Source organism: Pan paniscus, chromosome 10 (assembly GCF_029289425.2).
Source record: "Pan paniscus chromosome 10, NHGRI_mPanPan1-v2.0_pri, whole genome shotgun sequence".
NCBI lineage: Eukaryota > Metazoa > Chordata > Mammalia > Primates > Hominidae > Pan > Pan paniscus.
The window spans coordinates 67,131,708-67,153,843 of record NC_073259.2 but is presented as its reverse complement, the minus strand read 5'-3'; the positions used below and the strand labels follow the sequence as shown (position 1 = coordinate 67,153,843).

General features: G+C 40.2%; 2 protein-coding genes across 6 annotated transcripts in view; both read right to left on the bottom strand.

The window, feature by feature from the left end:
• Positions 1-22,136, bottom strand: part of TMTC1 (transmembrane O-mannosyltransferase targeting cadherins 1) — a 282,903-nt gene that overhangs the window by 148,596 nt on the left and 112,171 nt on the right. For 3 of the 5 annotated variants that reach the window (XM_008954264.5, XM_008954263.4, XM_034936102.3), the window contains 2 exons: positions 9,239-9,320; positions 8,315-8,418 (listed from right to left, as the gene is read on the bottom strand). The exons of the other annotated variants lie outside the window; for them this stretch is intronic. In XM_008954264.5, coding sequence (XP_008952512.2) covers positions 8,315-8,418; positions 9,239-9,320 — 186 coding nt within the window. The remainder of the gene's footprint in view (positions 1-8,314; positions 8,419-9,238; positions 9,321-22,136) is intronic. 5 annotated transcript variants of the gene reach the window in all.
• LOC100977427 (large ribosomal subunit protein uL24) overlaps positions 11,927-22,136 on the bottom strand; it is a 32,525-nt gene continuing 22,315 nt past the window's right edge. Inside the window, exon 1 of the mRNA XM_063593131.1 lies at positions 11,927-22,136. This exon is cut by the window's right edge and continues 22,315 nt beyond it. The gene's annotated coding sequence lies outside the window, so the exon portion shown is untranslated.

Below are 22,136 nucleotides of genomic sequence, written 5' to 3'. Positions count from 1 at the left end.
AATGCAAGCAGCTCAGAACACAGAGTCACCAGCTGGAAGGCAGCATCCCTAGGAAGTTACTGGGCCCACAGCCCTCCTCCTGTGAACAAAAAATTAAACCTTTTCATGTTCAGTCATTTTAATTTCAGAGCTTGCTATTACCTTAGCATACCCTCATCTCACCTAGGTGAGGCATAGGTGTGTGAGATTTTAGAGATAATTTAGTCTTGGGTGGCCTGTATAGTCTAGGGCTATGTAAGAAATTATTAGGAATTTGGACAAAGGAGGAACAGAAAATGAAGAACAAAAAAGGAGAGAGGTAGGGCTAAGCAAATAACTGAAGCAAAAAACTTGCCCCCCCCAAAAAAAAAAATTAGCCATTAAGAATTCCCCAGGGGAAGAGATGCTGGAGGATTTTGTGCAAGATGATTAATGTAAGTTACCTGTGGCATGGTTCTGTGATGTAACTCTGCTTTTTGTCTCCAGGTTTCTGTAAAGTCCCTTGTACACAAATGCCTTTTATGAGTGGTACTGTAGGGGATATGAATGTGAAAGGTCTATGCCCTCTGGTAACTTGGTTGGCACAAAAAAAGGAAAGGAGAGTGGCCATGGGCAGTGTAACAGGGACCAGATGTAGAGTTTAGCAGGAAAGGGAAAATGCAATGGGAGATGTCCCATGAGAATGTAAGGTTCTAGGGAAGCATATAAATCCTGAGGAGGGCAATGAACACTCAAGAACGTGGGAAAGAATTTAAGCCAGTTTTCTTTAAATCTCAAAGAGGAAGACCCAAGATGATATTGGGGTTCCATAACTGCATGCATTTCAAGCCTATCACTGCACTGTGTGGGTCATTCTCATGACAGATCAGAGTTACCGTCTCTATACCAGGGTGCATAAAAGCACATGCAGTTGAAAATGTCTTAACGACAAAAAGCAAAACAAGGATATATCCAGAGGTGGTAGTGCAAAGTGGCCTTCAGAAACAAAAAGGTAAAGGTAGTGTAATGTTCATAGAAGCAGCAGGCCTATGACAGCAGAGTCAATCATGCATTCATCCATCAAACAGTAAACAATTATCATGGCTCTGTCCTGTGCTCAGCACTGTAAAACCTGCCAAAGACACAAAGAAAGATAAGATATGGTTTCTGCCCTTGAGAAATTCACATTTAAATGGGAAGGAAAAACTGGGGAATAGTCTATAACAATAAAGTGTAATGAGATGGAATAAAAATATATCTACGCTGGGCACAGTGGCTCACGCCTGAAATCCCAGCATTTTGGGAAGCCGAGAAGGGTGGATCACCTGAGGTCAGGAGTTCAACACCAGCCTGACCAACATGGTGAAACCCCGTTTCTACTAAAAATACAAAAATTAGCTGGGTGTGGTGGTATATGCCTGTAATCCCAGCTATTCAGGAGGCTGAGACAGGAGAATTGCTTGAACCCAGAAGACGGAGGTTGCAGTGAGCCAAAATCTTGCCACTGAACTCCAGTCTGGGTGACAGAGTGAAACTGTGAACTGTGTCTCATAAAAATATATATTATATATATTTTTTATTTATATATATTTATATATCTGGCAATGGCCAGATCCCTTACACTTCGTGGATCCTAACGGGTGTAGGAAACCACTGACCTTGTAAATATCAAGCCAGCTAGAAATATCATTTGAAAATGACATGGAGGACCTGAGGAGAGTAAACTGTGAGGACAGAGACAAATTAGGAAGCTATTTCAGGAACACAGGCCAGAAACCGTGAGGGCCTTCAGGAAGATGGTGGCAGTGGGGATGGAGATAGCTGCATGAATTCCGGCGAATAATAAGAGCAGTCACAGCACGAGGGGACTACTTGGATGAGAGGAATGAAAGAAAGGAAGCAGTCATCAGCAATCATGACTGACAGGTTGTGTGCCATGGACAACTAAATGGACAATTGGGCCTTGGGGAACTTGCTTATCAAAAGAAAGTTGTGTGATAAAGATACAATGTCTCCTTTGTTCTTTAGTTTCTAATTATATTGTTCTTCTCAAGTGGAAAGTAGAAGCATTTACAATTCAACTTCATGCCACTAAATGGATCTACACAATCTCAATGAATTACAGGTTGGAAAAGTTATTGGTCAGTCACAAAGAACTGACTGACAGCTAATACATCGGAATGTCTGGGTTAAAAAGGAAAGGTAAAAGATTAAGGGCCTTCCCACCAGTGTATCCTGAATAATGATGACCTCCAATTCCACCATTGGAATAATGATGATCCAACTCTGTAAGGAATCTACCTTACATCTTGATATACCCAATGGTCAAGAATAAAAAGTCAAATTCTAAATGGCTTCCAAATTGCTGTTAACATCAACTGTATCAAAGCACAATGTTTTAAATATTAAAAACATAATCTTCATACGAATACACAGCACAAACTAAAGTTTTGTATAACTCGTAAACGTGAGAAAAAGATACTTGACCAAGAGAGTTCAGAAAAGAATTTGAGTTAGGCAAAGCCTTCTTAGATATAGAAGATATATATCTTAGAAACAACAAAAATAAATTGGACTTCATCAAGATAAAAAACTTACATGCTTCAAAGGACATCATCAAGTAAGTGAAATGACAATATACAGAAAGAAAGACAATGTGTTTATAAATCATAAGTCAGATAAGGAACTTGTATCTAGAATATATTAAGAAAAATGTTACAACTTGGAAATAAAAAGACAAACAACGCAATTAAAAAGTGAACAAAGGATCTCCATCAACTTAGCTCCAAAGAAGACAGCAAAAGAGTCAGTACGTACATAAGGAGATGTTCAACATCATTAGCCACCAGGGAAATATAGGTACATCAAAACCACAATAACATACCATTCCCTACCCATTGGTATGGCTATAATAAAACACACTGTCAAAAAGACAAATGTTGGTGAAAATAGAGAGAATCTGGAATCCTCACGTACTGCTGGTAGGAATGTAAAATGGTGCAGTTGCTTTGGTAAATATTCTGGCAGTTCCTCAAAAAGTAAAACATAAAGTTAACATTTATAATCCAGCAATTCCACTCCTAGGTACATACTCAAGAGAAATGAAAACATACATCTACACAAAAACTTGTATGTGAATGTTCATAGCACCATTATTCGTAATAGCCAAAAAGAGGAAACAACCCAAATGTCCATTTTTATCAAAAAAAAAAAAATGAGATGTATGGTATAGCCATATAATGGAATGCTACTGGGGAATAAAAAGGAATCAAGTATTTACATATGCTACAACATGGATGAACCTTGATAACCTGCTAAATGAAAGAAGCCAGTCACAAAATACCACCTATTATATGATTCTGTTTTTTTTTTTTTTTTTTAATGGAGTCTTGCTCTGTCACCAGGCTAGAGTGCAGTGGCGTGATCTCGGCTTACTGCAACCTCCACCTCCCAGGTTCAAGTGATTCTCCTGCCTCAGCCTCCTGAGTAGCTGGGATTACAGGCTCGTGCCACCACACCCAGCTAATTTTTGTATTTTTAGTAGAGATGGGGTTTCACCATGTTGGCAGGATGGTCTCCATCTCCTGACCTCGTGATCCGCCCGCCTCGGCCTCCCAAAGTGCTGGGATTACAGGTGTGAGCCACCGCGCCTGGCCATATGATTCCATTTCTATATACATGTTCAGAATAGGTAAATCTACAGACACAGAAAGTAGACCAGTGGCTGGTGGTCTATTATAAAATAACTATATACACATATACAAGTTGAATTTAAAAAATTGGGATTTTTGTAGTCTTCAGGAAACAATGAACGGGAATGAGATTGGCAAATCAGTAACAATTTTTTTTCCAATGTACTACAAGGCAATAAAACTAATATTTTAAGTTTTATTTTTTCCACTAGAGAGGAAAGAAATCATCACAACTATCATGTTTCTGTACATTAAATTCTAAGATGACAACGTTGTAAAATATAGTAAGCAGCAAATAATAAGCCTACCAATGTTGTATTCCTCTCAGTTTGTCACATAATGTTCTACATTACTGTGAATGTCACATAATCATCTTTTGTTTTGTTCCCATGTCTTAGAAATTTTGCTTAACAAAGGTTTTTCATAAGCATACCACAATGAATTTGAAGCTCAGTGTAAGCAGAAAATGACAGGGTATTCCCTCTGAGTTAAACACACAGAAATAGATAATGTAAAAGAGTGAATCTCACAAGTCAAATCCTTTGAAACAAAGAAGGCTTGACCAAGCTCCTCTTAAAAGTTATTAGGATTTTTAAAAATTACATGTAATTAATAACCATAACAGCTACTAAATGGGGGAAAAAAAGCTAAACTGAAAACTCTCACCCGATAATAACTTATTATACCTACTTTAAAATAAGAAACAATACTTGCAAGACAGTAGCAAAAATGCAACTGAAAGATGTGCAAAGTTCCTAAATTCAGTAAAAGAGAAGAAGCATCAAGGAGCCAGACTGCCATAACCACCTGGCAAGCCCCTGGTTACTCACAACAGACTGCAGAGCCAGCCAAATCACAGCTAAACTGCACAGCTGCTAAGAAGGAAAGAAAAGCCAATAGAACTAGGAAACAGACCAAGACAGTCCACTTTAAGAATCACCAGCCTACGACAGGACAAAGAAATATGCAAACTGAGTAGGAACTTTACTCGGGAAAGGAATTAGAGACCATTTTCTAGGTGCTCAAAAGAGTCAATTCTAATGTGGCCACCTCAGAGGAATGAGAAAAGCTATTCATAACAAATGTCAGTGAAATTTCCCTGGATATACATATATATATATACACACACATACACATATACTTTTTTTTTTTTTTTTTTAAGACAGAGTCTCGCTCTGTCACCCAGGCTGGAGTGGTGCAATCTCGGCTCACTGCAACCTCTGCCTCCCCAGTTCAAGCGATTCTCCTGCTTCAGCCTCCCAAGTAGCTGGGATTACAGGCGCCTGCCACCATGCCTGGTTAATTTTTGTATTTTTAGTAGAGATGGGTTTTCACCATGTTGGCCAGGCTGATATTTTATATTTGAAACACAAGAACAGAAAGATGTTTTTCAAAAGAAAGGAAAGGAAGAATGTAAAGATATGGATATTAGGATATTCTATTCCATCACTTTTTATTAATTGAACTGCCTGAGTTACAGTCGCTTGGATGGACTGATTCACAGACAGAAAGTCCTGGACAAAATATTTAGCAGATCCCTTTGAAAAGTATATATATATGCCTTGGAAGTGAAAGGCAGAATCTAGCAAATGGTTGGCTCAAGGTACTAATTTTGCCACAGGTTCCACCAAAGAAGTTTTTTTTCCTACCAGCAGGGATAAGAAAACCCTACCACTTAATGCCCTTGGCCCCTAAGATGTTACAGCTAGGAGAGCTGTGAGTCAGATATCAGCGACACCTTTTCCTAACACCAAGGACCTTGGGACAAGCACTTGTTTACTTACGACACGAGATAGGAATAAAATAATTGGTTGGTGAGTTGACAGCAGTATGTTCTTGTTCTCCCCCATCTGTCTCTTTTTAACCGTACATCTTAGTGTTTGGAGACTGGTAAGCTCAGGGAACATGCTATGTCTAACTACAAAGACAAGAATGAACGCTCAAATTCAGGAGACAAGAAGTCTTGGAATGAAACCAACCCAAAGCTAAAGGAAATGGAGCCATTATCCAAGAATATATGGCAAAGTTGGTTTTTCTCTTAAAGACAAAGGTAGTTATTTAAGGAGCTACAGAACACAAGACAATATATTAGTGAGCTGGCACAGCTAAAAATATCTGGATGAGCAGCCCTGGAGATTTTGAAGGCCAGGGAGAGATACCTAAAAATGGTGAGTAGATTGCAACATTAATACAAAGCTGGGTTAGAGAAGTCAAGCTTAATTAAAGGATATATGAAACAAGAATTTTTAAAACATAAGATATAAACAACAATTTATACAGGTTCTACACTGCTGAGAAGAAGTAAGCCAACACCAGAAGTTGGATATCACATTATTTCTGAGAGCATATTCAAGATTTGTTTGATACAAACACATGTTGGAAGTAATGAAGACAAACATGACATAGTTTTTATTATAAAAATGTGATAATCGAATTGGAATATATCCTTTTTAAATGGGAAATAAAGACAAAGAAAGAGAAGAAAATACTAGAAATAACTTAAAAAGCATACAAGGCAAAGAAAGTAGTAGAAATTTATTAATTCCAACATAGAAGTTAATTAATGATATAAAGCAAAGATCACTGGCAGACATAAAAACAAAATCTAGGCCGGGCACAGTGGTTCACACCTGTAATCCCAGCACTTGGAGAGGCTGAGGCAGGTGGGTCACCTGAGGTCAGAAGTTTGAGGCCAGCCTGGCCAACATGACAAAAACCCCTCTCTGCTAAAAATAAAAAAATTAGCATGTGCCTGTAGTCCCAGCTGCTTGGGAGGCTGAGGTAAGAGAATCACTTGAACTAGGGAGGCGGAGGTTGCAGTGAGCCGAGATCACGCCACTGCACTCCAGACTGGGAGACAGAGTGAGACTCCATGTCAAAAAAACAAAAACAAAAACAAAAAACAAAAAACGAAATCTAACAATCTGTTGTCCCTAAGAGATATGAATAAACTAAAATATAAATGCCCCATAGATCAAGATTTAAAATTTATCATGTCTCTGCAAATACAAAAAAAAAGTGAAGGTTGCTATCATTAAAATGATATTAGATAACATTAAAGGTATGTAAAACTATGAACATTTTAGAAGAGTGCATCTTAATTTTTTATATTTTTAATTTTTTACAGTCCACAGGTCTTTTATTTATTTTTTGACATCTATTATGACACAAATTCATAGGGGATAGGTTCCAGTAGGCCAGACTCCATTCCACTCGTTCACAGAGTGTGCTTCTCTGCCTTCCTTCTTCTCCTGATCATTTTCTTTCATGCATTTCAGGAAGCTATCTCCGCTCTTAGAGTGCTTAATACACACATTAAATCACTTAGCAAGAATCTTGCCCTGAACTCGTTTGTTTATAACAACACCAACAGCAGCTGGGTAACATTGTAGACTCCTCCAGTTTTGCCACGGAAACATTTGTGGGGCCTTCCTTTTCGAACAGGAACCATTCCCTTGATGTCAACAATATCACCTTTCTTATAGATCTGCATGTATGTGGCCAAAGGAACAATTCCATGTTTTCTAAAAGTCCTAGAGAACATCTGTGGGGTGCCTCTCCTCTTTTTCTTTGTGTTCCTCATCATAGCAAATTATTAGAAGATGGTGGTTCCAGCCAAAAGAAAGGCATCCCAATTCTTAAAACATTATAGCAACAATATATTCTGAAGGAAGGTATTAAAACTGTCAAATGTAATTACATCTGAAAGCCTCAGCTATACATCACAGCAAATAAAATAGTTAAGGACTTAAAATCCTATTCAGTGAATCAGATCCACTGATCAGCATTACTTCTTGACCCAAACCCCTCAGAACTCTTAAGGACAAATGGCATCATTAGCTGTATCTTAGCAAAAACTGTTGTTCATTTCTATTTGTCACTTCCAACCACCCCACTTATTTTATCTTACAAATGGTTATGATATCCAGTCAACTTCTGCATAATTCTCTGCACACTGTTCTGTAACATTCACCATATGTATCAATCAATAGATAGTTATTATTGATAAGTGCCTGCTATGGTTTGGATATGGTTTGTTTGTCCCCATCAAATCTCATATCGAAATGTAATCTCCAGTGTGGTAGTGTGGAGGCCTAGTGGGAGGTGTTTGGGTGAGGAGGGCAGAACCCTTATGAGTAGATTAATGCCCTTCCTTGGAGGTAAGTTCTTGCTCTATTGGTTCCCACAACAGCCATTTGCTAAAAAGGAACCTGGCACCTCCGCTCTCTCTCTTGCTTCCTCTCTCTCTATGTGATCACTGCACACAGTCAGCTCACCGTCATCTTCGGTCATGAATGGAAGCAGCCTGAGCTCTCACCAGATGTCTAATCTTAACTTTCCAGCCATCAGAATAGTAGGCCAAATAAACACTTTTCTTTATAAATTACCTAGTCTCCAGTAGTTTTTTTATAGCAACAGAAAATGAACTAAGACAGTATCCAGTTAAATATTTGTTGAATAAACAAATATACACCAAATGAAACAATAGCAATAATACTGCCAAAACAGCTTTATTTATTGGAAACAATTTCAAATGTATAGTTTCTTTTCTCCCCACATGGAGGATAGACCCCAATCCTCAATATGCAAAGTCAGCCTGTAATTTAAGATTACTCAAAATTATCTAATAAATACCAAGTTTTAAAAAAATTATTTATACTAACCTCGTAAGAATGTAAGGCGAAAATGAAGCTGGATTATCCTGCTCTGAAAAGAGGGGCATAGATCCTCCCATTATCCACAGACGGAAGTACAAAATGACAAGCACCTTCAGAGAATAAGAAGATTCAGTGAGATTGCCACCAATAATCTCCACCCTTTTTGCATGTGCATTCTGTTCCTCTAACAGGGAATGAAGTCAGTCGCCCCTTCCCTTAAATCTGAGTTAGTCTTGTGGCTGGCTTGTATTGACCAACAGAACATGCAGAAGGTACCTTACCTCCGTTCTGGACCTAATCATTGGGAGGTGCAGCAACTTTTAGTTCATTCTTTTAGAAACCAGCTGCCATGTGGCAAGGAAGTCTTGACTACCCCTCTGGAAAAAGAACTAACAGGGAGAGGCCCTCGGGGATGAGACATCACGTAGAGGAGAACTGAGATGACCTGGCTCAGACGATAGCTGAATAAACTTGATTGAGTAACCTCAGCCCCAAATCATGATGATCAGAAGAACTGAAAAGCTGAATGCTGCCCAAACTAAAGCAGGTAGGGCAAATACAGGGTTGTTATATTTAAGCCACTAAAGCTGGGGGTGGTTTGTTATGCGGCAATAGACAACTGATACAGCCAGGATTGCACTGCCTCCTCTTGAGACAACTCAGCCTCAGCATCTTGAAAGGGACTCATAGAATACTGCAGTTCACATTGTCCATATCATTAAATTCACATATCCCTGGAATGCTTTCATATATACCTTTGGACGCTTTGTAACATTACGGCATGCCAACTGTTTGATCCCAATGTCATGATGTTAGAGTCTATTGCTGATTCTATTAAATAATTTGAATTACATGTCTGAGCTGAGATAGAGTGGAAACATTCCTTATCAGATATTTCAAAAGTATATATATATATATATATATACTTACATAACTTAGGACCAAAATGGCCCTTTTTAAAAATGGTCTCATGGTAAGCAGGAAATTTCTATTGCTGCTTGCTCTCAGATACCTAAAACGGGAAAGAAAAAAAATCTTAGATAAGTGTGTCTACCAGACACAATGTTCTCCTTTCAAGGTGAAGACGCTGCAGCTCTGAAGAAGGCTGCAGAGAACAATGCTGAGAGCAGGGCCTCTGGAGCCAGAACACCTGGGTTTCCGTTCCCAGTTCTGCTGCTGCTGAGAGCCCAGGAGACCTCGGGCAAGTTTCCGAACCTCTTTGCACATCTATTTTACTCACTTATAAAAGGGAGACAATAATAGTATCTACCTCACAGGAAAGTTGGGAGGAACAAATGAGATAATATCTAGAACAGGACTCAGCTCTGTTAGCTATAAATATTACTATCCCATCGAATCCCAAATAACCCAGTCATTCTGAAAACAATACAGTTACACTGGTCACAGGGATAATCTTAAACAAAATAAGAGTTTATTTACCTACTTAATATAATTTGAAGGCTCCAATGTCTTCCATCCACAAAATACCTCACAGATCTCTTACCTCTAAAAATAGAAGATGCCAAGGTTGTAGGAGGTTAAGTAATTTTTTTTTTTTTTTTTTTTTGAGATGGAGTTTTGCTCGTCGCCCAGGCTGGAGTGCAGTGGTGCGATCTCAGCTCACTGCAACCTCCACCTCCCAGGTTCAAGCGATTCTCATGCCTCAGCCTCCCGAGTAGTTGGGACTACAGGTACTTGCCACCATGCCCAGCTAATTTTTGTATTTTTAGTACAGATGGCATTTTGCCATGTTGGCCAGGCTGGTCTTGAACTCCTGACCTCAGGTGATCCACCCACCTCAGCCTCCCAAAGTGCTGAGATTACAGGCGTGAGCCACTGCACCCAGTCAGTTAAATAATTTTTTTAAGGCAACAAAGTTATGAGTATCTGTGTTAGGATTAGAGCTCACTGGTATCCAGTGAATAATTTTCTCACCTCCCTGTGGTTCTTGGAACCAAACTAGGTTACAAGAACGTCAGCTTCTAGAGGGGCAGGAACCTGAGTGGATCCTTTCCCTGCTGTAGCTTACTCACTTATAGGAATTGGGAGTTCTGGATATCTACATATAAGACAAGTGGTTGGCTGGTTTTAGAAAAAGATGATGAAAGGGAATCAAGAGACGGTATTAAGAAGCCCCAAATGAAAACATAAAATAAGTCATAAGTCATTTTCACCTACATGCAAAATTCTACATGGAAAATACAGAGTGGAGGGGGAAAACAAAAGTCAAATCAAATAGCATAAACCGCAAGCACTTCCCACCTCATCCTTATTTCCTCTATCCCTTTTCATTGCTTTTTTCTCCTTTTTAAATCCAATTTTTCCTCAAAGGGGTTTTCCCCAACAAAATTTGCATTAAAATCTGCATGAGGTCTCTTTACACAAAGGTAATGTTCTATAAGGTAAGAAATCCTTTTGTAAAAACCAGAGTGGGTTAATATCTCACAAAGAAATGTCTATCCACCTTGAGGATTGCTTACAATGGCCAGGTGAGGTGGCTCACGCCTGTAATCCCAGCACTTTGGGAGGCGGAGGCAGGCGGATCACGAGGTCAGGAGTTCGAGACCAGCCTGGTCAATATGGTGAAACCCCATCTCTATTAAAAATACAAAAATTAGTCAGGCGTGGTGGCAGACACCTGTAGTCCCAGCTACTCGGAAGGCTGAGGCAGAAGAATCATTTGAACCCGGGAGGCGGAGGTTGCAGTGAGCTGAGATCATGCCACTACACTCCAGCTTGGGTGACAGAGCGAGACTCCATCTCAAAAAAAAAAAAAAAAAAAAAAGAGGATTGCTTACAAAACACATGTGGCTCCTCTGCTTTGTAACAAATGGCACTGTGAGGAGGTGAGAGCCTCACGCTTCCTTCTCACCTCTCTTTTCCTCTGCCTGGTCCATAAAGAGCTGTGGAAGTGATACATGCTCAGATCTGGCCATTCAAGTATTTAATGAGTGGAGAAAACGAGGAGTCCAAAAAACACAAAAGAGAGTTGGCTTTTAGCAAGCTCTGGACTGGATCCATCCTCAAGCACTGCATTTAAATCCCTTTCATCTTCCTTAGCTGCCAACAGAGAGCTTGACAAGAAAGAACGCCAGGGATACTGTCAGCTCTCACAACCCACGGGGACAGCTACTGTCCCAAAATGGGCTTTAGGGGGTCCACTGCTTCCTGAAATTTACACAAGATTTTGTGTGTATTTTTCTGAGGCAAAGTCCTTGACTTCGATCTTTAGTGTCAACTGGGTTCTTCGTTGCCTAAAAGGTAAAGCCCTGCTCAGCGTCCTTCTCTCAGCTCTGCCTCTATTGTGACTATTATTTTCAGGCCAACTCAACCACGACCACTCTGGTTATTTCTGCTGTTCCTTTTCAGGATGTATCAATGGCAGCAGAAAGGCAAAGAGAATGACAGAGTGGAAATGGAAAAGGTGCTGGGGAGGGCTGGAGAAGTAATACATCTGAATAAAAAGGCACTTTCTGGGGTGATCTGCTTCTGGAAACGTCCTTCCTCAAGTTCCCTCTGTTGCCTGTTTATTTTAACATGGTGGAAAAATTAGCAGTGGTTTTCCTTTCTATAGAACAACAAACCACAAAGTTTAGGATATTTTTAGGTAAATTTTCCTTTTCTTTTTTTTGAAACAGAGTCTCACTCTTGTCACCCAGGCTGGAGTGTAGTGGCGTGATCTCAGCTCACTGCAACTTCTGCCTCCCGGGTTCAAGCTATTCTCCTGCCTCATCCTCCTGAGTAGCTAGGATTACAGGAGCCCGCCACCATGCCTGGCTAATATTTGTACTTTTAGTAGAGACAGGGTTTCGCCATGTTGGCCAGGCTGGTCTCAAACTCCTGACCTCAGGTGATCCACCCACCTCGGCCTCTCAAAGTGCTGGGATTACAGGCGTGAGCCACCGCACCCAGCCAATTGTCCATATTTTGTTTCTCTGAAAGCTTGCTATGATGGCTATTTCACTGAGTCATATTTGTAAAGTGTCCCCTGGTTTCCTGAGAAAGTCCATTTCTCAAGAAGCTAAAGGCACCAAATAATTTATTGTTAAAATGTAGCATCCCAATGTAATGAAAGCCTAAATTGGTAAAGAGAGCAGTGGACGAAAAAAAAAGATGACCTCTTCAAGATTTCTATTTCTAGTTGTTGACCAATAGTAAATGAGAAAGTAACCCAAAATAACATGGCCCTCTTTTTTGGTAAACACTAGGTCAGAGGCTGAGATCCCTAAGCTCAGACAGGGAGCACTCTAAGGGCTAAATTCTCTGCATCTTTTCCTCTTCCCCCACCCACACCAAAAATAAACAAACTTTCCCCATCAGTCCAATACACATGATCTGTGAAGTAGAACCAAATAACAACACTCAATAACAATACTATTAACAGCAATAATAAAAATAGCAACAACTAATATGTCCCAGACACTAATCTAAGTGATTTGAGTGTAGTAACTTATTCACCACTTACAACAATTCCATGAGGAAGAACATTATAATTTCTTTCTTCTAAAGGAGAAGAACATAAAACTGGAAATAATACTTAACTATGACATCAGATTCTCTCAGCTATTCATTGCAACTATAAGATAAAGTACCTAAAATTGTCTTCAAATACAATTTACTATGTAAATGCTATTACTATTTTTTTCTAATTCCAGTCAAGTTCTCCATTCTTTTCCTTGCAAAGCCAGAGAACATGTCAACAACAAAACCAGACCACTGATGAAACCAACAGAATGAGAACTAAGGATCCAGGGTTCTATTCCTCTGATCCCATCTAACTTGTCACATGATGTAAAATAAATCTACCTGAGCTTCACTTCCTTCCTTTATTAATGAATGTTAGACCAAATGGTCTCAGGGTCCGTTTTAGGTCTAAAATATTGTGATCCTTGGATGTTCTCACCAACTGATGACACCAAAACTGACCAAGGAAAAACGAAGAAACTACCCAATTTCAAAAAAAAAAAGAGAAAGGAATGTCAAGGGATTCGTGAAAAGTCAAATATTAGTTGACCCTGCACTTGGACGAGGCCCTTCAAAATTTGCAGTTGCATATGAAAAAACAGTTGAACATTAATTGAGGGTATTGGCATCAAGGTTATTGGCATTGTAAAACAGTATTTGTAACAACTTCTGATTCTTGCCAAATAAAAGCAAAAGACTAAGGTTAGCCATAGTAAATTCCCTAATCTACGCTCCCACATACCCACATTTTCTGACTACTCACATCCACCATCCCAGTATATCATGTTCAAATAAAGGTCAAGTTTACCTTCCATAGTTACTTGGTCCTCAAATCCTATTGAGAGATATTAGCAGAGATCAGAACAACCAGCCAACCATAATCATCTACCCACCCATAATCTTGAGAACTAAATAAATGCTTATTATAAATCAATGACCTTTGTTAACACAGAATTATCATGTCAATAAATAATTGATCATATGACAAAGTTTCTTTGTTTGACCAAAACCTAGTCAGGTTCCTGAACCTTCTCCTAGGCCCATCTGTGTACTTTCTTGTAAAATCCAGTCTTAGCGAGAATCCCGCTAAATCAGTTTAGCCAGAAACCCCCACCATCAGAGCTGATCACTGTCAATATCTGATCAAGTTTTTCATCCTCCAACATCTCCCAGGAGATGTCTCATCACCCTGGCCTATCTTTAGGAAGAATCCTGTTAGGTCTATTTAGCCAGAATTCTCCCTTATTCATGATGTTTTCTCTTAGTAATTTTCCATCCACTGATGCCCCCCCAACCCACCACACCCTGCTCACTGGCTATAAATTCCCACTTGTCCATGCTATATTCAGAGTTAAGCCCCAACTCTCTCCACTACTGCAAAATTCCATCACAGTGGTCTCTGTATCAATTGCAACAGACCCATCCTCACCTTAAAGTTTTCCTTACAGTGCTTCAACAAGTGTCATTTGAATATTTTTAACACATATAGCAAGATGATCAATAAATGCTTACTGAGCCAAATCAAATTGTAAACATCTACCCCTTTTCTTTCTTTTTTTCTTTCTTTTTTTTTTTTTTTGAGACAGAGTCTCGCTCTGTCACCCAGGCTGGAGTGTAGTGGCACAATCTTGGCTCACTGCGAGCTCCGCTTCCTGGGTTCATGCCATTTTCCTGCCTCAGCCTCCTGAGTAGCTGGGACTACCACCATGCCTGGCTAATTTTTTTTTTTTTGTATTTTTAGTAGAGACGGGGTTTCACTGTGTTAGCCAGAATGGTCTCGATCTCCTGACCTTGTGATCCACCCGCCTCTGCCTCCCAAAGTGCTGGGATTACAGGTGTGAGCCACCACACCCGGCCTACCCCTTTTCTTTTTCTGTGTTTTCCTTACCCTCTCGTGGTAGATCAGGGTACAAAATAAAAGTGCTCACAGTTTGGAATGTGGCAGCAAGTTGGAAGAGAAAAACCACTTTCCACTGGAAATGGTAATAGTACCATTTCCCTTACCCGGAATACTAATGATTTCAATGAAGATATGAAATTAGTCTTTCCAGCTGTTCTCAGAATCTATAAACACCTGATAATTTTTGCCTAAATGTCAGCTCCAGGTAGCAAACATCTCAGATACAATGAATTGTAACTGTTTAACATTATAGCAACAAATCATAAACAGTGATATATGAAATTTCTTCTAGAACATCAATCTTAATTGACTTAACTTCCTTTGCTCTTTCAACGCAAAAAGGAAATTAGTAAAGAGTCACATATTCAGATCAAAAAAATGTTTTGGAATCAGAGCTTTTTCAACAGAAATGCAGATTTACTGCTTCTCTTTGAAACTCAAGAAAAAAGATTTCTCAGTTGATCAGAATATAGCAAAGACACAGCTCACATCAGAAAAAAAGCATAAGCTTAACAAAAACAACAAAAGAATTTTAAGTGTCTTTTGACACTTAACAATAAAGGAAACTTAAGTGTTTATGGGTTCTCTCTTTAATGTACTTTCCTTGAACCCATGAAGTGCCTTGTCTAAACCTTAATAGGCAAAGGCATTCCATGGAGGAGTCGAACAACCTTTGATGTCTCCTTTGATATTCAAATAAAGATTCTGAAGGAAAGGAGCTCACTATTCTAAGAAAACAATGATGCATATTTCAGTTCTATCTACTCAGAAACTCAGACTGACCTTCAATACCCCATTCTAAGGCTATGATAAATTTTCCTTCCAGAAATTTTAAACTCTGAATTCAAGTTACTTACAAGGAAACAGTTACTTCAATTATCATATATTAAACGGTGAAAATGATGACAAAGAAGGCATAGGAGAAAATAATTTCAGTTCTCTTAACCATTCTGCAAATTAAAGTTAGAGGTGGAAGGAATCAAAACAGCTCATGTAGTTTTATAGATGAGGGAAAAAAATGATGCCCAGAAATGTTACTTGGCCTGCAAAAAGGTCATGATGCTTCAGTGTCAAAGGTCAATGAGTTTAAGCTTTATCAATTTACTTAGAGGACCTTATTTTTATTCCCTCTATGGTTAATTTAGTTGGAGGCCCTAGTTTTTTATTCCTTCTACAACTAATAGCAAAAATTTCAGACATCACCCTTGTCTCTCATTAAGAGTCCCAGGGAAGTTTCAATTCATTAGTGATGGCAGGTACTGAATCCATTTAATAGGCACTAATCACTGTGCTAAGCACCTTACCATTTTTATTTCATACTAGCCCTGTGAGTCCATACTTGTCCCTGTCTTGCAAATGAGGCAGAGGAGGTACTTACTCAGGGATCTCATGGCTGGCAAGAGGCAAAGGTGAGACCCAAATCTAAATCCAAATCAAGCATTCACTACTCTGTACAGCACAGAAGTAAAATAGATCTGGTTTATTCAGCATGTTTCCAACAGGGATCATTGGTAAACTGCATTTCTGCATGTTAACAACACAATGACTTCTGTCTTAGTCTGTTCATGGTGCTGTAATAAAATACCACAGACTGAGTAACTTACAAAGAACAGAAATTTATTTCTTCTAGTCCTGGAGGCTGGAGAGTGCAAGATTAAGGCACCAGCATCTGGGAGGCCTGGTGAAGGCCTTCTTGCTGCATCCTCACATGGCAGAAGAGCAGAAAAGCAAGAGACATAAAGTCTCTCTGAAGCCTCTTTTACAAGGGCATCGACTTATGCACCTCCCAGAAGGCCTCACTCTTAATACTACCACAATGGGGATTAAGTTTCAATGCAAATTTTGGAAGGGATTCCACATTCAAACCATACCAACTTATCTTTTTTTTTTTTTTTTTTTGAGATGGAGTCCCGCTCTGTCACCCAGGCTGGAGTGCAGTGGCACGATCTCAGCTCACTGCAACCTCCAACTCCCAGGTTCAAGTGATCCTCCTGCCTCAGCCCCTCTAGTAGCTGGGATTACAGGCACATGCCACCATGCCTGGCTAATTTTTGTATTTTTAGTAGAGACAGGGTTTCGCCATGTTGGCCAGGCTGGTCTTGAACTCCTGACCTCAGCTGATCCACCCACCTTGGCCTCCCAAAGTGCTGGGATTACAGGCATGAGCCACTGCTCCTGGCCCCAGCTTCTAATTAATTAAAAGTGATAAAGATCATTTCAGTATCTTCTTCAGTTTATAGAGTTCTACAATGAAGGCTTTTCATACAAATGAATGAAGTTAACAGTGCACAATTTTTGAAAGTCCTTTTAATAAGCACCCTTTTAAAAGTTAACGCATGTAGTGATTGCTGCAGGTTGAAACACAAGTGCCATCCATGTACCGTGGACTCAGAAATTCTAAGTGAGAAAAAATGGTAAGAAGGAGAATGAGCAGAGCTGGGAGGGTGTCACTGTGTGGTGAGATGGCCAACCAGCCTGTCCCACAGAGAGAAGCAACCAGCAGAAACAGGGAGTGGAACAGATGAGGATGCTCCAAGTGACAATGTAGCTGACACCTGAGGAAGATGAGAAGTGAATTAGGTGCAAAGAGATAGAATATGATATATATACAGAGGCCTAAGATTGAGAGGGGCAAGCTCAGAGGGAGAAAGTGAAAGAAGTCCATATGGCTGGAAGATCTAATACTGGTACAGTGGTGAACAGAGAGACTAAAGTGGTAGGCAGGGGCCCTTTCACTCAGGGACTTCATGGCCCCTTGTGGAGTTTAGAGTTTATTCTGATGGCAATGGACAGTCAGTGAAGGGCTTAACACAGAGAGATAACCCCATCTGATTTCCAATAGTGCAGTGTTAGCATTGCATGACATTGGTAGAGTGCCGACTCTGAAGTCCGTAACAAAGAACAAGAGGTCCAGCAGCCTCAAGGGGGACATGGTGAACACCAGGAAGTAGACAGCTATTTTGGAAATTTCCGAGATACCAGATGTAGAAACAAATAAGAGGTTCTTGTTCAAGTAGATAGAGAGACCTTATCATAAGAATAAGTGAGAAAAGCATGTGTTACGTTTACTTAGCAGTATGATTTAGGTGTTAAGTATGTTTCTACTATAATCTTTTGTTAGTTGGTCATCAATTTGGTATATATAAAAACTTGCTACTAAGAAGAATATTTAATTTGCCAAATAAACTCCCTTTAGAAGAGGATACATAGTATGTATTTGTATGGCATTTATGTGTCAAAGAGCTTTTCGATTCATTCTAACATTTAATCTTTGAGATATATTCATGAAGTGGGCAGAACAGAGAGAACTGGCCCCATATTACAGATTTAGACCTAGGGAGCAGTGGGTCTAGCACCAGGATTGAGTCTCCTGATGGCCAATTCAATGCCTTTTTGCTGCATCACTGGTCTCCTCTCTGACCACACATTTGCTGTGTTTTCCGTTATTTCCATCCATCCAAGCTTGTTGCAAACCAAAGACTAAATAATCCATGCAATAAAATCACTGCTACTTGCAATACACATTTGTGTAAGTGCACAAGTAAACATTTGCACTAAGAAAAAGATTAAAACAGTCAATAGTACTATAATAATATTTTCTGATCCTTTTACTGGGATACATGGATGGATAAATTCAAGTACAATTAAGCTAGTGAAAAAGAGTATTTGATACTGGGACTGTCTGGGTAAACTAGTGAAATACATTTCCTGTTAAAGACAGCAGCAAATACCATTTAATGAATACCTACTGTGCCCCAGGCATGGTTCTAATGCCTGTAATCCTTAGCACATTCCTGTCAGACAGGCACTATTAATATCTTAATGTTGCAAGTGGGGAAACTGAGGCATTAATGGTCAAATAACTTGTCCCAAGGTTCCACAGGTAGTAAGACAGGGGTGTCATAAATTCAGTCTGTGCCCTTAATCACAAAAGCTCTGCTACCTCTCAAGGCATTTCCAACAAAATCTCTGTCTTTACCATCCCAGGAGGATGCTTGAAATTCAAATACTATTCTCATAGATGTTTGTACACATCAGTGACATACATTTGAAAGGACATGAATTCAGGGTCAGTGTGGTGGCTCATGCCTGTGATCCCAGCACTGTGGGAGGCTGAGACAGGCAGATTGCTTGAGCTTAGGAGTTCCAGACCAGCCTGAGTAACACTGCAAAACCTCATCTGTATTAAAAATACAAAAAAATTAGCCTGGCATGGTGGCACATGCCTGTAGTCCCAGCTACTCAGGAAACTGAGGTGGGAGGATTGCTTGAGCCCAGGAGGTGGAGGTTGCAGTGAGCTAGCTGAGATCATGCCACTGCATTCCAGCCTGGGCCACAGCACGAGACTCTGTCTCAAAAAAAAAAAAAAAGAAAAAAGAAAAAAAAGGATAGGAAATCAGGATACCAAGATATACCTGATCCATTTAAGAAATTAACAAAAAGTCAGCCAGGCGCAGTGGCTTACGCCTGTAATCCCAGCACTTTGGGAGGCTGAGGTGGGCGGATCACGAGGTCAGGGGTGTGAGACCAGCCTGACCAGCATGGTGAAACCCCATCTCTACTAAAAATACAAAATAAAATTAGCTGGGTGTGGTGGCATGTGCCTGTAATCCCAGCTACTCAGGAGGCTGAGGCAGGAGAATCACTTGAACCTGGGAGGCCTCCGGAGGTTGCAGTGAGCAGAGATTGCACCACTGCACTCCAGCCTGGGCGACAGAGTGAGACTCCATCTCAAATAAATAAATAAATAAAAGAAATTAACAAAAAGTCTACTACAACTTTATCACTACAAAAAAAGTCAAACTATTGAAACAGCAATATTCAATTTGACAACCAAAATGTTGAACACCGAGTTAAGTCTTAGAAGCAGTATAGAAAAAGCATACATGCATACATTTAACTTGTAAATTACAGAGAAAATGTACTGAGTGCATACTGTGCGACAGACACTGTTCTAAACACGCTAATTCTTTAAGGGCATATAACAACGACAACTATAAAGCAGGTGCTATTGCTATGCTCATTTTATAGACGGGGAAACTGAGGCGTAAAAAAGTGAATTCACTTGCCCAGGACCACAAAGCCAGCCATTAGCAGAACTGGGATTTGAATGTATGCATTCTGGTCCTGAGTTCACACTCAATGCTACACCATAGGGCCCTTTTTACACTTGCTGCACTACCCAGGAGGGGTGCATGTGATCAAGTACTAAAGAAAGAAATCAACATGGGCTGGAAAAGGAAGGGAAGCTGCGGGAAAGACCTAGGCCTGAGGAGACAGAGAAGATGAAAGAGTCTGGGTAGGCAAGAGGGGCCAAGGGGAGAGGTGCCCCAGGCAGCTGCACAGGGACTAGAGTGGGCACAGCCTGCTCCTAAGCAATGACAGCTCTCTGCACATACAGTATAGGCAGCCCTCTCCTCCTGTATATGGGGCACTACTGAAAGTGTCTCAAAGTCAAGTGTCTAAAATGTGAGTAAAAGAATAGTGAAGTGGAAGTTCCAATCCCTGGAAGCTTGAGCAGCAGTATGACATCCCTACATGATTGATGGTGACTCCATCTCCCTTGGCTCAGCCATCCATGATTTCACCCAGGCAGTTCACTGTCCCTTCATCCTGGCCCAGTGCTTACCTGGTGCCATCCCCGTCTTTAGGGCTCATCAAGTTCCTGCAGCAGTACACAGAGAAGAAAATGTTTCCACAGCCTCCTGCCATGTTTCCAACTCCAATTTGCTCCCAAAGAGTTTCAAACCACAGGGTCAGTACCCAGGACACTGATGGGGTCCATTGCTAGTGGGAGGGGTCATTTTGTATTACAGATCAGTGCCTTGGCCTCTCCTTCATCTCTTGCATCCGTGTAGAATGCAGGCCAGGTCAGTCCATTTGAATCTCTCCCCCACCTCACTTTCTATCCCACCTTTATACTGGAATATAGGCTGGGGTTTGTGCTCCAGATCCAGGCAGCTTCAATTTAGGGCAGAGAGAGGAGAAAGTCCCATTTAAACATCTACAAATTCACTTTCTCTAATCCAGCTTTCAATCTAGGGCCCTCCATAGCCCTCCTCTCACCCCATCCTCATTCACATGCTCTGAAGCAACTCTAATAACAACGACAATAAATCCAGAAGCTCTCAGACACTGAGAGCTCTCAGGGGCCAAGTAGGACATTTGGCATCCTGGGCTTTTCTGCAGACCACAGCTCCTCCTGAAATAGATCACCTGGCTGCACTGCAGACAAAGGCCTGCAGTAAAGTAGGTGGCCTCATAAAACGCAACACCCGTTATAAGGAGGTAAACAATGTAGAGAAAAAGAAAACTTTTCCTGGTTCAAACAAACCCATCCAGAGAACAGCTGACTTTTCTGGCCCCCACCCCTAATGCCCTTTCAATTTAAAATAGGATGGTTGACTGTCAGAGCCACAAGAGCTAGAAAGTGGGGAATCCAGTCATTGCTGCACTATATTGGCAAACACCTGTAAAATAAATTCACTTTCTTATAAAAATCTTACTTTGAGAAGATTTCAGTTTTATTTCACTTGGAACTCTATTTTTTACATTGAGGGGAGATACATTATACTTTAAGAAAAAAGTGAAAATGTGAGGTTTCAACTCTAGTCAATTTGGTTTTATTTTCAAATTCCAATACTCACTTGCTTTGAAAGCTCCTGAGAAGAAAGCTATAGCTAAGATTTCAGAGTAGAAATAAGAATCACAGCCGCTCTTAGCATAGATCATACATTGCATGCAAACAACTGTCATTCAGATAACTGTCAGCATGTCAATGTTTGCCTAAAATGCTTTTCAATATTGTGAAAATCAGAAATCCATAATAATTAAGTCTATATGATTATTTTTAAAGGCATGCTTCTTATGTTCATATAATTTTTCGAACATTCTTCTAATTTCCTTCTAGACCTAAGTGACTCATTTTAAAACATAACATAAAAAGCCCAAGTAGGAAAGTTGCCAAAGGAACTAGAAATTCCAGTCTCTGTCCAATTATTCATATATGTATATTTACATATTTAATTACATTTATTTATATTTTACTTATCGTTTCCAAAGAAAAAAATTGAGAAGATAATTTTATAACATTGCATTTTGCTAAGTGTTCATTATCTCTGTGTAAGATGCTATGGCTGCCAGAGGGACTTCTTTTTTTTTTTTTTTTTTTTTTTCTTTTTTGAGATGGAATTTTGCTCTTGCTGCCCAGGCTGGAGTGCAATGGTGAGATCTCGGCTCACCGCAACCTCTGCCTCCCGGGTTCAAGCGATTCCCCTGCCTCAGCCTCCCAAGTAGCTGGGATTGCAGGCATGTACCACCATGCCTGGCTAATTTTGTATTTCTAGTAGAGACAGGGTTTCTCCATGTTGGTCAGGCTGGTCTCGAACTCCCAACCTCAGGTGATCCGCCAGCCTCGGCCTCCCAAAGTGCTGGGATTACAGGTGTGAGCCACCACGCCCAGCC